At 50.2% G+C, this 14,843-nt stretch overlaps 2 protein-coding genes across 2 annotated transcripts in view; one reads left to right on the forward strand and one right to left on the reverse strand.

Annotated features, from left to right (window-relative positions):
• Window positions 1-1,530: 1,530 nt before the first annotated feature.
• LOC144929578 (uncharacterized) lies at window positions 1,531-7,544 on the reverse strand. The gene is made up of 2 exons (XM_078849533.1): window positions 7,291-7,544; window positions 1,531-4,096 (listed from the first exon to the last, which is right to left on the reverse strand). The coding sequence occupies exons 1-2, from the start codon at window positions 7,329-7,331 to the stop codon at window positions 2,458-2,460; spliced, it is 1,680 nt and encodes a 559-aa protein (XP_078705659.1). The 5' UTR covers window positions 7,332-7,544; the 3' UTR covers window positions 1,531-2,457.
• A 2,466-nt stretch (window positions 7,545-10,010) lies between these two features.
• SLC4A8 (solute carrier family 4 member 8) overlaps window positions 10,011-14,843 on the forward strand; it is a 72,998-nt gene continuing 68,165 nt past the window's right edge. The window contains exon 1 of the mRNA XM_073318321.2: window positions 10,011-10,138. Within this exon, the coding sequence (XP_073174422.1) occupies window positions 10,091-10,138 (48 nt within the window). The 5' untranslated portion in view covers window positions 10,011-10,090. The remainder of the gene's footprint in view (window positions 10,139-14,843) is intronic.

Here is a 14,843-nt window from a genome sequence, read left to right on the forward strand (position 1 = left end):
AGTGAGGCATGCTTGGAGCATTTGTGTTGTGTCTGAGTGTGTGTGTGTGTCTGTGTGGGGCTGCATTGCACTGGCGAGGGGTGGCACCATATGGGTAATTGCACTGAGTGCATCTTTGGACCCTGTGCTAACAGGACATTTCTCTCCTTTCTGGGTCTCTGATTCAGCAAGCTACTTAAGCATGTGCCTAACTTTAAGCATGTGAGTAGCCTCATTGACTTCAACAGCACTACTCACAGGTTTATAGTGAGTCATATGCTCACCTGCCTAACTGAGTCACAGCCGAACCCCCCTTCCAAGTGCCATAAAAACTAGCTTTACTTTTTGATCATGCTTTGTTGCATTTTTAAATGTCATGTTGTAAGGAGCCATTAGTCACCCCAACTAGGCAGATGGTCCACACTGACATAAAAACTTTTTTTTTAATCTAGTGCTTTTCACTGGCATGACAATTCCTTTGCTCGGTAAATAACCTTCAATTCAGCATGTTTGTCTGAACTGCAGAGGGAGTAGGTGGCATCTCAGTCTAGTGGGCTGTGTTGAGCTCACTGAAATGGATGCGGTGTCACTTCTGAATAAGCATGTGTTGGCTGATGTTCGCAAGTTCAGACGCTGCATAGGATGTGCAATAGCCCCCGTAAGGTTTTATTTTTACTACAGAATTTATTATAGATACTGTTGCCCTCAGAAATGAGCATGTCCGCTCCCTGGCAATCATCTACCCAGCTGGGAATGTTGTTGTGGATACATTTCTCAGGTCTTTGTCTTAGTGGGAAGGTGAGATTCTCGGCTTTCCCGGAGCATATAATTTATGTTAAAGCTGGCCAGAAAATGCTATTTCCCTCCACACACACACACACAGAAAATATCAACCAGAAAAAGTTGACATTGAAATTTGCAGTGGAAAATTTCAACTTTTCTGCAGCAAAGTGAAACTTAATTTGTTTTTCATTTTTCTGCCAATTTTCTGATGAGAAATGAAAAAAATTCAGCTGAAAAAGGCTCAAAAGAGTTGGGCTCTTTTGGGGGCTGAAAATGTTTGTTTTCTCAGCTTGCCAACAAAAAGTCAAAAATGTTCAAGAAGCGCAGACACTTTATGCAACATTTTTCGTTCGCTCAAAACGCCCATTTTTCTGTCGGTAAAAAAAGGTTCAAAGGAAAATTTTTGACCAACCTGGTTTATATCCTTGTTGGTTCACAAGATGTGCCTTGAAATGGCCACTGGTCACTTGGATCAGACAATAATGTAACTATTTACTAAACAGGTTAGGATGCTTTCAGCATCTCAAACATCCTGGGCCAGTCCACTCCTGCAGTCACGTCTCAAACATCTGGTGTTTTTTGGTGACATGAACAAGGATCTCTTGCTGAATATGGCCCTGATTCAGTCAAGCCCTCAAGTGATTGGGTAATCCCATCGCTGTTCAGCAAAGCACATGTGTTTAAGGTCTTGGCTAAATCAGGCCCTATGGACCAAGGCCATCAAACGTATTTAATTGTGTCCCCCTCAATCCAATGATGGTTGCCAAGCTTGCGAGGGTGGCAGAATGCAGACAGAAGGAGAATAAGTAGCTCCTCAGAGCTCCATCTGGGACTAGATTCCCTCAGGGTTGGGGGGAATTGTTTTTTGTTTATTATAATCGCATCTGTTAAGATTCCATCTGAGTTAAGTTTCTTCCCTAAGGGGTGGATCCTAGACTCCCATTCAAGTCCATGGAGAACCACCCATTGATTTCTAGTGCAGGATCAAACCTTTAATGACAGTAACATTTTTTCCTGCTTTCATACAAATCAGTAGGCTGAATTATATCCTATATATACATGCTCTAGGAATTCTTTTTGGGAAGATCTATGGCCTGTGTTATAGAGGAGGAGGTCAGACTAGAGATGATCACAATGGCCAAGTCTGGTCTTAGAATCTATGAATTCTTCAGGTTGCTACAGTTGCTATCCATCTGAAAAGGCATGATGCCTGATTATGGCACTGTCTCAGACCTATTCCTGATATCAGCTGGGAGTTTGTTAATTTAGGGATAACACATGAGAGGCCTTAAACGACACAAACGTAATAGTACACCTTGTGTGCATTCAGAGGCCAAAGGCTAAGTACTAATGTAACTGCCTAATAGCTGGTGTATATGACTCATATTTAAACACTGGTTTATGATTTTATTTTTGTTTCTGAGGGGGGAAAATTGATAAATATATTCCATGAGTCTTTGCCACAAATTAACTGAACCAGGGCAATTGGGACTCATTATAAAGTTATGGTGACCAAATATGGGCCAAAGTCTGTTCTCTGTTAGTGACACTGGTATCAATCTGTGGTAAATCCATTACAGTCAATGAGTGTTATGCCCATAACTGAGAGTGGAAATTTCCCCTCTTGGTTTTGCATAGACAAAAGCTCATTTTGCAGTAACAATCAGATACGGACTGCCTCTGCATTCTCATTGGCTAAAAATTGTTGAAATCATGGTGGAATTTCTCAAGGGCTTCTTTTCTATGGGTCCAGATGATGAAGATGTCATCAATATAATGCAAGTAGAATAGGGGCGTTACGGGACAAGAGCTGAGGAAGCGTTGTTCTAAGTCAGCCATAAAAATGTTGGCATACTGTGGGGCCATGCGGGTACCCATAGCAGTGCTGCTGATTTGAAGGTATACATTGTCCCCAAATGTAAAATAGTTATGGGTAAGGACAAAGTCACAAAGTTCAGCCACCAGGTTAGCCGTGACATTATCGGGAATAGTGTTCTTGACGGCTTGTAGTCCATCTTTGTGTGGAATGTTGGTGTAGAGGGCGTCTACATCCATAGTGGCCAGGATGGTGTTATCAGGAAGATCACCGATGGATTGTAGTTTCCTCAGGAAGTCAGTGGTGTCTCGAAGGTAGCTGGGAGTGCTGGTAGCGTAGGGCCTGAGGAGGGAGTCTACATAGCCAGACAATCCTGCTGTCAGGGTGCCAATGCCTGAGATGATGGGGCGCCCAGGATTTCCAGGTTTATGGATCTTGGGTAGTAGATAGAATACCCCAGGTCGGGGTTCCAGGGGTGTGTCTGTGCGGATTTGATCTTGTGCTTTTTCAGGGAGTTTCTTGAGCAAATGCTGTAGTTTCTTTTGGTAACTCTCAGTGGGATCAGAGGGTAATGGCTTGTAGAAAGGGGTGTTGGAGAGCTGCCGAGCAGTCTCTTGTTCATATTCCAACCTATTCATGATGACAACAGCACCTCCTTTGTCAGCCTTTTTGATTATGATGTCAGAGTTGTTTCTGAGGCTGTGGATGGCATTGTATTCTGCACGGCTGAGGTTGTGGGGCAAGTGATGCTGCTTTTCCACAATTTCAGCCCGTGCACGTCGGCAGAAGCACTCTATGTAGAAGTCCAGTCTGCTGTCTCGACCTTCAGGAGGAGTCCACCTAGAATCCTTCTTTTTGTAGTGTTGGTAGGGAGGTCTCTGTGGATTAGTATGTTGTTCAGAGGTGTGTTGGAAATATTCCTTGAGTCGGAGACGTCGAAAATAGGATTCTAGGTCACCACAGAACTGTATCATGTTCGTGGGGGTGGAGGGGCAGAAGGAGAGGCCCCGAGATAGGACAGCTGCTTCTGCTGGGCTAAGAGTATAGTTGGATAGGTTAACAATATTGCTGGGTGGGGTGAGGGAACCATTGCTGTGGCCCCTTGTGGCATGTAGTAGTTTAGAAAGTTTAGTGTCCTTTTTCTTTTGTAGAGAAGCAAAGTGTGCGTTGTAAATGGCTTGTCTAGTTTTAGTAAAATCCAGCCACGAGGAAGTTTGTGTGGAAGGTTGGTTTGTTATGAGAATATCCAGTTTTGAGAGCTCATTCTTTATCTTTCCCTGTTTGCTGTAGAGGATGTTGATCAGGTGGTTCCGCAGTTTCTTTGAGAGCGTGTGGCACAAGCTGTCAGCATAGTCTGTGTGGTATGTAGATTGTAATGGATTTTTACCTTCAGTCCTTTTGGTACGATGTCCATCTGTTTGCATTTGGAAAGGAAGATGATGTCTGTCTGTATCTGTACAAGTTTTTTCATGCAGTTGATAGATTTCCACTCCATACATTGGGCAAACTGGACAGTCTCTACGTAAAAGAATAAATGGACACAAATCAGATGTGAAGAATTATAACATTCATAAACCAGTCGGAGAACACTTCAATCTCTCTGGTCACTCGATTTCTGATCTCAAAGTGACTATCCTTCAACAAAAAAACTTCGAAAACAGACTCCAACGAGAGACTGCTGAATTGGAATTAATTTGCAAATTGGATACAATTAATTTAGGCTTGAATAGAGACTGGGAATGGTTGATTCATTCTAAAAAGTAACCTATTTCCCCTTGTTTATTACTCCCCCTCCCCACTGTCCTCAGACGCTCTTGTTAAACCCTGGATTTGTGCTGGAAATGGCCCACCTTGATTATCATACACATTGTAAGGAGAGTGATCACTTTAGATAAGCTATTACCAACAGGAGAGTGAGGTGGGGGTGGGGGTGGGGGAGAAAACCTGGATTTGTGCTGGAAATGGCCCACCTTGATTATCATACACATTGTAAGGAGAGTGATCACTTTAGATAAGCTATTACCAGCAGGAGAGTGGGGTGGGGGGAGAGAAAACCTTTTGTAGTGATAAACACCCATTTTTTCATGGTCTGTGTGTATAAAAACATCTGCTGTATTTTCCACAGTATGCATCTGATGAAGTGAGCTGTAGCTCATGAAAGCTTATGCTCAAATAAATTGGTTAGTCTCTAAGGTGCCACAAGTACTCCTTTTCTTTTTGTTAAACACATAGGAAGCAGTAGGGCAGAAAAGGATCTGGGGTTACAGTGGATCACCAATTAAGCGACAGTCAACCATGTAACACTGTTGCAAAAAAGCAAACATCATTCTGCGATGTATTAGCAGGAGTGTTGTAAGCAAGACACGAGATGTTATTCTTTCACTCTACTCAGCACTGAAACAGCTTCATCTGGAGTACTGTGTCCAATTCTGGGCACCACACTTCAGGAAAAGTGTGGACACATTGGAGCAAGTCCAGCGGAGAGAAAAAAAATCATGATTAAATGGCTAGAAAACATGACCTACGTGGAAAGACTCTCAAAATTGGGTTTGTTTAGTCTGGAGAAGAGAAGACTGAAGGGGACATGATAACAGTCTTCAAGCAAGTAAAAAGGTTGCTATAAAGAGGAGATAGATAAATTGTTCTTTTTCACTGAGGATAGGACAAGAAGCAATGGGCTTAAATTGCAGCAAGGGAGATTTAGGTTAAACATTAGGAAAAACTTCCTGTCAGGGTAGTTAAGTACTTGGAACAAATTGCCTAGGGAGGTTGTGGAATCTCCCTCACTGAAGGTTTTTTAAAGAACAGGTTAGAGAAACACCTTTCAGGGATGGTCTTGATCAGTAGACTACTGTATCCCTTTCAGGAGTCTGGTTTGTTTTGCAGACCCCAAGTTTCACCTCACTTAAAAAACTACTTGCTTACAAAATCAGACGTACAAATACAAAAGTGTCACAGCACACTACTACTGAAAAATTGCTTCCTTTCTTATTTTTACCGTATAATTATAAAATAAATTAATTGGAATATAAATATTGTACATACATTTCAGGGTATAGTATATAGAGCAATATAAACAAGTCATTGTGTGTAAGAAATTTTAGTTTGTACGGACTTCGCTCGTGCTTTTTATGTCGCCTGTTGTAAAACGAGGCAAAGATCTAGATGAGTTGTTGTACCCCCTTGAAGACCATTGCATACCCTCAGGGGTATGTGTACCCCTGCTTAAGATCCACTGGGCTAGATAATACTTAAGTCCTGCCTCAGTGCCGGGGACTGGACTAGGCGACCTATCAAGGTCACTTCAAGTCCTATATTTCAATGTTTCTATGATCAAAGTGGTGCCTTCTGACCTTAGAATCTATTAATCTGTTTTCAAAATTATAAAAATCATCTGGCCCATACACATCAGTTTATGGTTTTTCTCTTGATTTCATGAGCATAGGTCCATTCCCCACACCATCATGAATCAGAGAAACTCATAAGTTATCATTCTATGATTCACATCTCTAAAAAAGACAATTTGTTGCCATGTGGTTTACATAGAATAGACTTTGCTCTCAATGTCTGCATTCAGAGGAGCTATATTTCATTAGATTTTTCTCAAGGCTCGAGCCAACGGCCATTAATTTTAACACGAGATGGTGCAGATTCTAAATGAATAATTGTGAGTATGAATCTGAATTACAATTAGAGCTGAGTGAATAGTTGTTGTTTTTTTGGGGGGAGGGGATTGTTGGCTGAACTGAAAAATTTAAACAAACAAACAAACATATAAACAAACAATATTTTTGGGTCACACTGAAATTGAAATTTTTGTGTTTTTCTCCTCAACAAACACACCAACCAACCAACCAACCAAACCAAATTATTTGCTTTGGGTCAAACAAAACACTGTGTTTGACCCAAACTATTTTTGGTTGGTTGTTGGCTTCGTTTAGTTACATTTTTCTGGTGGTTTTAAACCTTTAAATTTTTTCTTTAAAAAGAAATCCAGATCAACTGCAAACCAAAACGTTACTTTGAAATAAAAGGCCACAACAAGTGGTTTGAGCATTGGCCTGCTAAACCCAGGGTTGTGAGTTCAATCCTTGAGGGGGCCATTTAGGGATCTGCGGCAAAAATTGGGGATTGGTCCTGCTTTGAGCAGGGGGTTGGACTAGATGACCTCCTGAGGTCCCTTCCAACCCTGATAGTCTATGAAGTTCTATGAAGTTCTATGTCATTTTTTACCACATTTTTTATCATCTGGCATTTATCTGCCAGATCTGACCTGAATTTGCAGGGAAGGATAGTTCAGTGGTTTGTGCATTGGCCTGCTAAACCCTGGGTTATGAGTTCAATCCTTGAGGGGGCCATTTAGGGATCTAGGACAGAAATTGGGGAGTGGTCCTGCTTTGAGCAGGGGGTTGGACTAGATGACCTCCTGAGGTGCCTTCCAACTCTAATATTCTATGATTCTATAGTTTCAGTTCCCCAAAACAAGCAACTTTTTGGCAAATAAATTATTCCTTAGCAGAAGAAGGAGGCAGTGCTGCTGGGCAAATGCATTTCTCCTAAGCTGCAAGGTGCTGGAAATGCTTATCCTTTGCTCCTGAAAAAATACACTGAGTGGACTGACGATAACACAGGTGTCAGCATATGCAATATGAAGGTGTGGGGAGTTTGGAGGGCTGGGTGTCTCCTGATCTCCGTCCCTCAGGTAATGTTACCTGGAAATTTGCATCCTTTGGTTCAATCTGGTCCATTCCATAGGCAAAGCATTTGCATTTGCTCTTTGTCAATAAATAAAGGAATAAAATACTCTCCGGCAGGTAGGGTTTAGCATTACGGGGAGCTTGGGGGCGGGCAGGAGGAAAGCCATGGACTCCATCAGAGGCAGGGAAAGTGCCTCGGCTCTCCTTCCAGTTTGGAGGCAAAATTTTAGCAGAGAGCTTTGGGGCGCTCCTGTCCTGACTGTCCCGTCCTAACACATCCCCCTGCTCGTCCATCTCGGACCCAGAACAGGATTTCTTTCTCCTCCCCCATTTCCCCCCTCTCCACCCATCTCTCCTCCTTGATTTGCCATTGCCTCCTTATATTTCCATTAGCCCCTTCCCCATCCCCCTCCTCCTTATCCCTCCCCCCGCAACCTCTCTATCTCCTCTACCCCCCCTTCCCCCATACCTTTGTCTCTACTCTCTCTCCCACCTCTTTTCAGCCTACCCCTGTACCATCTCCCCCATACTCTCTCCCCTTTATCCCCAAACCTCACATCTTCTCCCCTTGTACCCGCTCCCCTGTACCCTTCCCTCTGCAACCCCCACTCCTCCCCACCCCCTGCAACTGCATTCCTCCCCTATATCACCATACCCCACCTCTTCCCCCCGTGTATTCTCCTCCCCTACAACCTCCCCCTTATCCCCTCCTCCATACCCTCTCCCCTATATCCCCAACACCCACATCCCTCCCCTTGTACCCCTCCCCCAGCAACCCCACATCTCCCCTCTCCCCTCAACTCCCACCAATCCCCATAACACCCCACCCCACCCCACCCCACCTCTCCCTTCCCCTGCAACCTCCCCCTCCCCCACATATTCCTCCGCCATACCCTCTCCCCTATATTCACAGCCCCCACATCCTCTCCCCTTGTACCTCCTCCCCCGGCAACCCCACCTCTTCTCTCCCCTGTACCCCTCCCCCTGCAACCGCCATTTCTTCCCTCCCCCTGCAATCCCACTCCTTCCCTATATCACTATACCCCACCTCTCCTTTCCATGTGAACTCCCGTCCACTGCAACCTCCCTCTCCTCCATACCCTCTTCCCTATATCCCCAACACCCACATCCCCACCCCTTGTACCCATTCCCCCAGCAATCCCCACCACTCTCTCCTCCTTTTCACCCTCCCCCTTAGCCCCCATCTCTCCCCTCCCCTGTACCGCCTCCATCATACCCTCTCCCCTCTCCCCCAACCCCCATATCCCCTCCCCTTGTACCCCCTTCCCTGTGCAACCCCCACTTTCTCCTCCCCGTACCCCCTCCCCTTGCATTCCCACCTCTCCCCTCCCCCTTTTGGCCCCCTGCAGCCCCATCTCTCTTTTACCCCATAACTGCCTCTTTTCCCCTCCCCTTGCATCTCCCACCTCCTCCATACCCTCTCCCCTATATCCCCAACACCCACATCCTAACCCCTTGTACCCCTCCCTAACAATCCCACATCTCCCCTTCCCTGTACCCCTTCCCCTGAACCCCCACCTCTCATCTCCCCTGTACCCCCTCCCCCTGCAACCTCATCTCTCCCCTTCCCTGTACCCCTCCCCCTGCATCCCCATCTCTCCACTCCCCCTGCCTCCTCCCCTGCAACCCCATCTCTCCACTCCCCCTGCAACCCCCAGCGCTCCCCTCCCCCTGCCTCCCACCCCATACCCCACCTCTCCCCTCCCCCATAATCCCCACCTGTCCCCTCCCCTTGCATCTCCCACCTCTCCACTCCCCCTGCCTCCTCCCCTACATCCACATCTCTCCACTCCCCCTGCCACCCCAGCGCTCCCCTCCCCCTGAAACCCCACCTCTCCCCTCCCCCACACCCTCCACCTGTCCCCTCCCCTTGCATCTCCCACCTCTCCGCTCCCCCGTGCCCCTCCCCCTGCATCCCCATCTCTCCACTCCCCCTGCCACCCCCAGCGCTCCCCTCCCCCTGAAACCCCACCTCTCCCCTCCCCCACACCCTCCACCTGTCCCCCCCTTGCACCTCTCACCTCTCCGCTCCCCCTGTGCCCCTCCCCCTGCTTCCCCATCTCTCCACTCCCCCTGACACCCCCAGCGCTCCCCTCCCCCTGAAACCCCACCTCTCCCCTCCCCCACACCCTCCACCTGTCCCCCCCTTGCATCTCCCACCTCTCCGCTCCCCCTGTGCCCCTCCCCCTGCATCCCCATCTCGCCACTCCCCCTGCCACCCCCAGCGCTCCCCTCCCCTGTCCCCCCTCCCCCCCGAACCCCACCTCTCCCCTCCCCCACACCCTCCACCTGTCCCCCCTTGCACCTCTCACCTCCCCCTGTGCCCCTCCCCCTGCATCCCCATCTCGCCACTCCCCCTGCCACCCCCAGCGCTCCCCTCCCCTGTCCCCCCTCCCCCCCGAACCCCACCTCTCCCCTCCCCCACACCCTCCACCTGTCCCCCCCCCTTGCACCTCTCACCTCTCCGCTCCCCCTGTGCCCCTCCCCCTGCGCCCCTCCCCCTGCATCCCCATCTCGCCCCTCCCCCTGCCACCCCCAGCGCTCCCCTCCCCGAACCCCACCTCTCCTCTGTCCCCCGCTGCACCCCGCCCCCCCGCGGCCGCTCGCCGGGCCGGGATTGGCTGCCGGGGCGCCGGGAGCCGGACGGGAGGCAGCGGCCGGCGGTGGCTGGGCTCCGGGGAGCTGCCCGCCCCGCAGGCGCTGGGGGCCGGGCCGGGCCGGGCCGGGAGAGCCGCGGGGGGGGGGCGGAGCTGGCGCAGCGGAGCTCGGCGCGGCGCAGCCGCCTGCCCCAGCCATGCCCGCGGGGAGCAACGAGCCGGACGGCATCGTCCTGAGCTACCAGGTACCGGGCCGGGGCCGCCGCCGCCGCCGCCGCGGGGATGGGGCGGGGGCCGGTCCCCAGCCCGGCGCCAGGGGCCGAGCCCAGCTTGCGAGCCGAGCCGGGGAGCTGCGGCTGCTGCCCACTGCGGCAGAGCCATTTCCTAGCGCTGGAGCGGGGGGGGGGTCTGACTCCGGAGTGGGGGGCTTGCAGGAGGAGAGGGGGTCTGACTCCGGAGTGGGGGGCTTGCAGGAGGAGAGGGGGTCTGGCTCCGGAGTGGGGGGCTTGCAGGAGGAGAGGGGGTCTGGCTCCGGAGTGGGGGGCTTGCAGGAGGAGAGGGGGTCTGGCTCCGGAGTGGGGGGCTTGCAGGAGGAGAGGGGGTCTGGCTCCGGAGTGGGGGGCTTGCAGGAGGAGAGGGGGTCTGGCTCCGGAGTGGGGGGCTTGCAGGAGGAGAGGAGGTCTGGCTCCGGAGTGGGGGGCTTGCAGGAGGGGAGGGGGTCTGACTCCGGAGTGGGGGGCTTGCAGGAGGGGAGGGGGTCTGACTCCGGAGTGCGGGGTTTGCAGGAGGGGAGGGGGTCTGACTCCGGAGTGGGGGGCTTGCAGGAGGAGAGGAGGTCTGGCTCCGGAGTGGGGGGCTTGCAGGAGGGGAGGGGGTCTGGCTCCGGAGTGGGGAGCTTGCAGAGGGGGGGGGTGCACAGCTACTGCTGAGGCGGCTAAGGGGAGACCCCGTCCCCCCCGCTCCCCTCCCGGCGCGCAGCCCCCGTTGCAGGGAGCTGTCCAGGTGCGCTCACCTTGCGGGGTGGGGGATATACAAAGCAACTGCCCCGTGGCGGCGCGGGGTGGGGGGGTGTTAAGGGGAGACCAAATTCCCTTTCTGTCTCCCCCCTATGCAGACAACTGTCCAGATGCACTTATCTTGGGGTGGGGGGTACATAGCTACAGCCCCTGTGGCGGTAAGGGGAGTCCAAACCCCCTCCCATAGGTGCTGGAGCACCCCTTGGCTTGAAATAGATTCCACTATAGACAGGGTTTACAGTTTGATTCAGTGGCTTTCAGCACCCCCATTATACCAATTGTTCCAGCCCCCCAGTCCCCCCGCCTCCTCCTCGCCTCTCCCTGTCTGTAGGGAGCTCTCCAGATGCGCTCACCTTGGAGAAGGGGGATAGACGCAGTTACTCCCCCTGGGAAATAAGGGGAGACCAAATCCCTCCCGCCCTTCCCTGCCCCCATCTGCAGGGAGCTGTCCACAAATCCCTCCTCCCTTCCCCTCCCTGCCCACAGCCCACCCCTTCTCTACCGCACAGAGCTGTCCAGATGCTCTCGCCTTGGGGGGCTTGCGGGGGGGGGGATACGCAGCTACTGCTCCTGGTTGAAAGGGGAGACTAAATTCCCCCTTTCCCTTTGCAGAGAGCTGTCCCGATGAAATCATCGCGGGGGGGGGGGGGGAGATATGCATAGCTACTGCCCCTGGGGTTAAGGGGAGACTGACTCCCACCGCTCCCCTTACTCCTGCCCCCCTGCAGAGAGCAGTCCAGATGCCCTCACCTTGGGAGGGGGGGTTACATAGCTACTGCCCCTCAGAGGTAAGGGGAGAACAGTCCCCCCACCCCTGAGAGCTGAGAACCATCCAAACCCACTTACCTCTGGGGGTGGGGTGGGAGCAATGCACAGACAATGCCCCAGGGGAATCCGATGGGCCCAGCCCTAGCCCCAACAGTGTAGAACTGTTTGGGTGCACTGACCTTTGGGGTGTACGATGTACCCGGAGATATAAGAAGAACCCATTTATTCCCCCCACGCCCTTTTGAAGCCGCCGAGTGGAATCCAAACACTCTCCCCAGTTGGCACCTGGCTTCCCTTTGTCACTAAACTGGTGGCTTTACATACAGAGGCTGAGTTTTTGGGAGGCATATGGGCAAATGCTGAATGAGCTTCCACAACACAAAGAGACAGTCCGGTATGGACAACAGGCGGAAGGATTGCACGCTGCATGCTCAATGTCAGCTGGGAGTGGGGTGTGGGGGAGGCAGAGGACTCAGACTCCCTGAAATTGCAGTTTACTATAACGATTGACAGATCACTGCTGTCTTATTTCTCTCTTGCACAATGTGTGTGTGTGGGCACATGCGTGAGGGAGGATGGAGGAAGAGAGAATGGGAGACGTAGATTTTCAATAAGCTTGTTTTTTCCCTTGTATCTTAACGATATTATAGGTGGGATTTTCAAAGCAGCTTAGGGGAGTTTGGCACCTAATACCCACCAGATTTTCCTGTTAGTTATCAGGTTTTTAGTGATGTATATTGGAGGGGTGGGAATATAGCAGCTGTTGGCTTTATAATAACAACTCAATATCCTTGTGATTTATTTGTGTTACGGTAGCACCCAAAGGCCTTGGATCACTAGGCAACGTACAGATGCATAGTAAGAAACAGACCCTGCCCTGTAGAACTTGCAGCCTGAATAGACAAACAGTGAGAGGGGAAACAGAAGCACGGATAGGTGAACTAATCTGGTCAAGGTCAGACGGTGGCTGAGCCAGCAAATACAAGCCAGCTCTTCTGAGCCCCGGTGCTGTTGCTTAGTGCCACGACTCTGCTGACACCATCGTTCACCATGTCCTGCCCAGAGTAGAACAGGGAGGGAGGGAGGATTCAGAAAAGTAGGAAAAACTTCCTAACTGTAAGGATAGTGTCGGGGTGGAACAGGTTCTCGAGGGAGGTTGTGGAATCCCCATCACTGGAGGTTTTTAAGAACCGGTGGCCAAACTCCAGTCAAGGATGGTCTAGGTCTACTGGTCCTTTCTCAGCATGGGGGATGGATGAGATGACCTCCTGAGGTCCCTTCCAGCACTACGCATCTGTGATTCTATTCCTCCCAATGTATAATGAAGTGACAGTTTTTAACGTGCAAGCCGCTGTGTTTGTGAGCCTCTGGTCACCTTAACACACATCAGCCGAAGTCCTGACTTACCACTGCAAAGGCGATAAAGGCAGATAAAAATTCCAGAGCAGGAGCAGAAGGGAAAACCTTGAACAAACAATACCAGCCTACAAATGCAAAAACTAAAGACGCCGCTTGCCTCACCCTTAAAAGGCGGAGAAGCATCCTTCAGCTCGCAGTATTGTGTACTTTAGCATGGACAGTTCATCCACTGCATTTGCTTGGGTTACACAAAATAAGTGATGTTTACCCCTATACACAGTAACAAGGAGTCTGTTTTCCTTTTCCCTTCCCCGAGCTAGGGATTTAGTCCTGCTTATAGTAGTTTCGGTTACAAATGTCCTGTTTGCTTCCCCCCATTATAATCATCTGTGAATCAGTTTCATTTTTCACATCTTGTGACTGGTTTTTCCCCAACTCTCCGTGAGTATCAGAAAAGTAACCTGAGGCCATTTGCTAGGCCAGGCAAAGGGTACTGAGGACAGGACTGGGACAGGGACTCGTTTTAAGCTACTTTTACGCTCGCCAATCCTGGGGTCTGCCTGGCCCAACAGTCCCCTCCAGTAGCTGTGGAGCATGGGGTGCAGAGATCATGTTTATTACAGTATCACCTAAGGGCTGTCTGAAAACAGGGGCTCCATTGTGCTAGGTGCTGTACTAACTCAGGGTAGTAGACAATCCCTGCCCCAAAGAGCCCCTCTGCCCATGCCACCTTTCCTCCGGGGATGTCTCATGGTCTGGGATGAAGAGGCTGCTGAGTGCACTTTGCTAGTTCTGCACCACCTGGAGATTCTTGCCTACAGAAGGACAGCCAAATCTTTGTCTTTGCTTTGTGCTGAAGTGCCGAACAAGGCACAGAATCCAGCCCTTAATTTCATCAATCGTCATTAAAGCAGGGAAGTGGTCCAGGGGTTAGCAGAATAAACAGGTAGCAGATAGATTAGCAAGGGAGGACATCTGTGGTGAGTGAAAATAACCAAATAAATAAATAAAAAAAGCAGGAATAAGGAAATGACACTCAGTTTCAAACTGTTTGTCTTTTTTTTTTTTGGTGGATTGTAACCCCATTTTTCTACATCTCTCCATCCCCCTCGGTCTCGTCAATGGCTGAATTCATTGTTTTCAATAACGGGCTACGTATGTTGAAAATAAATACAGAGACCCTGAAAGTGACCAACAGCCCCCATTCCGACGGCTCTTGTTGTATCTCATCATTTCTCACTTGGATGTCTATTACACATCCTCACTGCCTGGAAATGTGATTTTTGCTTGAAAGGTCTAAGAAGGACCTTACAGCTGGCTCCAGTTCAACTTGCAAACAGGCTAGCTTGCAAGATATGTTTACAGCTCCTAGGATGATATGCTTAACAATTTGATCCTCTACCTTTTTAAGAGGTATCTACTCATGGGATCGCAAAAAGGCCATTAATGGGCCAAAGCGCAGCATGAAGAACACATTCGTTCTGGTTAATAGTAATAATAATGTGGTGGACTCCACCGCATTATTGTTACTATTAACCATCTACTTGGACAGAACCAAACATGGGCTAAGTCTGGTACTTTGCAGTCTGCCCTGAGTAATGGGCAGTGCGGCGCTGCAGTGCCCCAGGAAGGGACTGAATCGTGACCCTCTTCCTGGTGCAGTCTACTTCCCCCTGTTCGCCAGCTCAGTGCGCTGGAAGGGAGAGAGCCAAAGTTTGCCAGCTTCCCATTCATCTGTGCATGAGGGTGAATTGCAGTCAGGGGCAGCTGCTCTTCCCGAGCCCAGTGTATTGTGACATGCAAGGGT

This window comes from Lepidochelys kempii, chromosome 20 (assembly GCF_965140285.1).
Source record: "Lepidochelys kempii isolate rLepKem1 chromosome 20, rLepKem1.hap1, whole genome shotgun sequence".
NCBI lineage: Eukaryota > Metazoa > Chordata > Testudines > Cheloniidae > Lepidochelys > Lepidochelys kempii.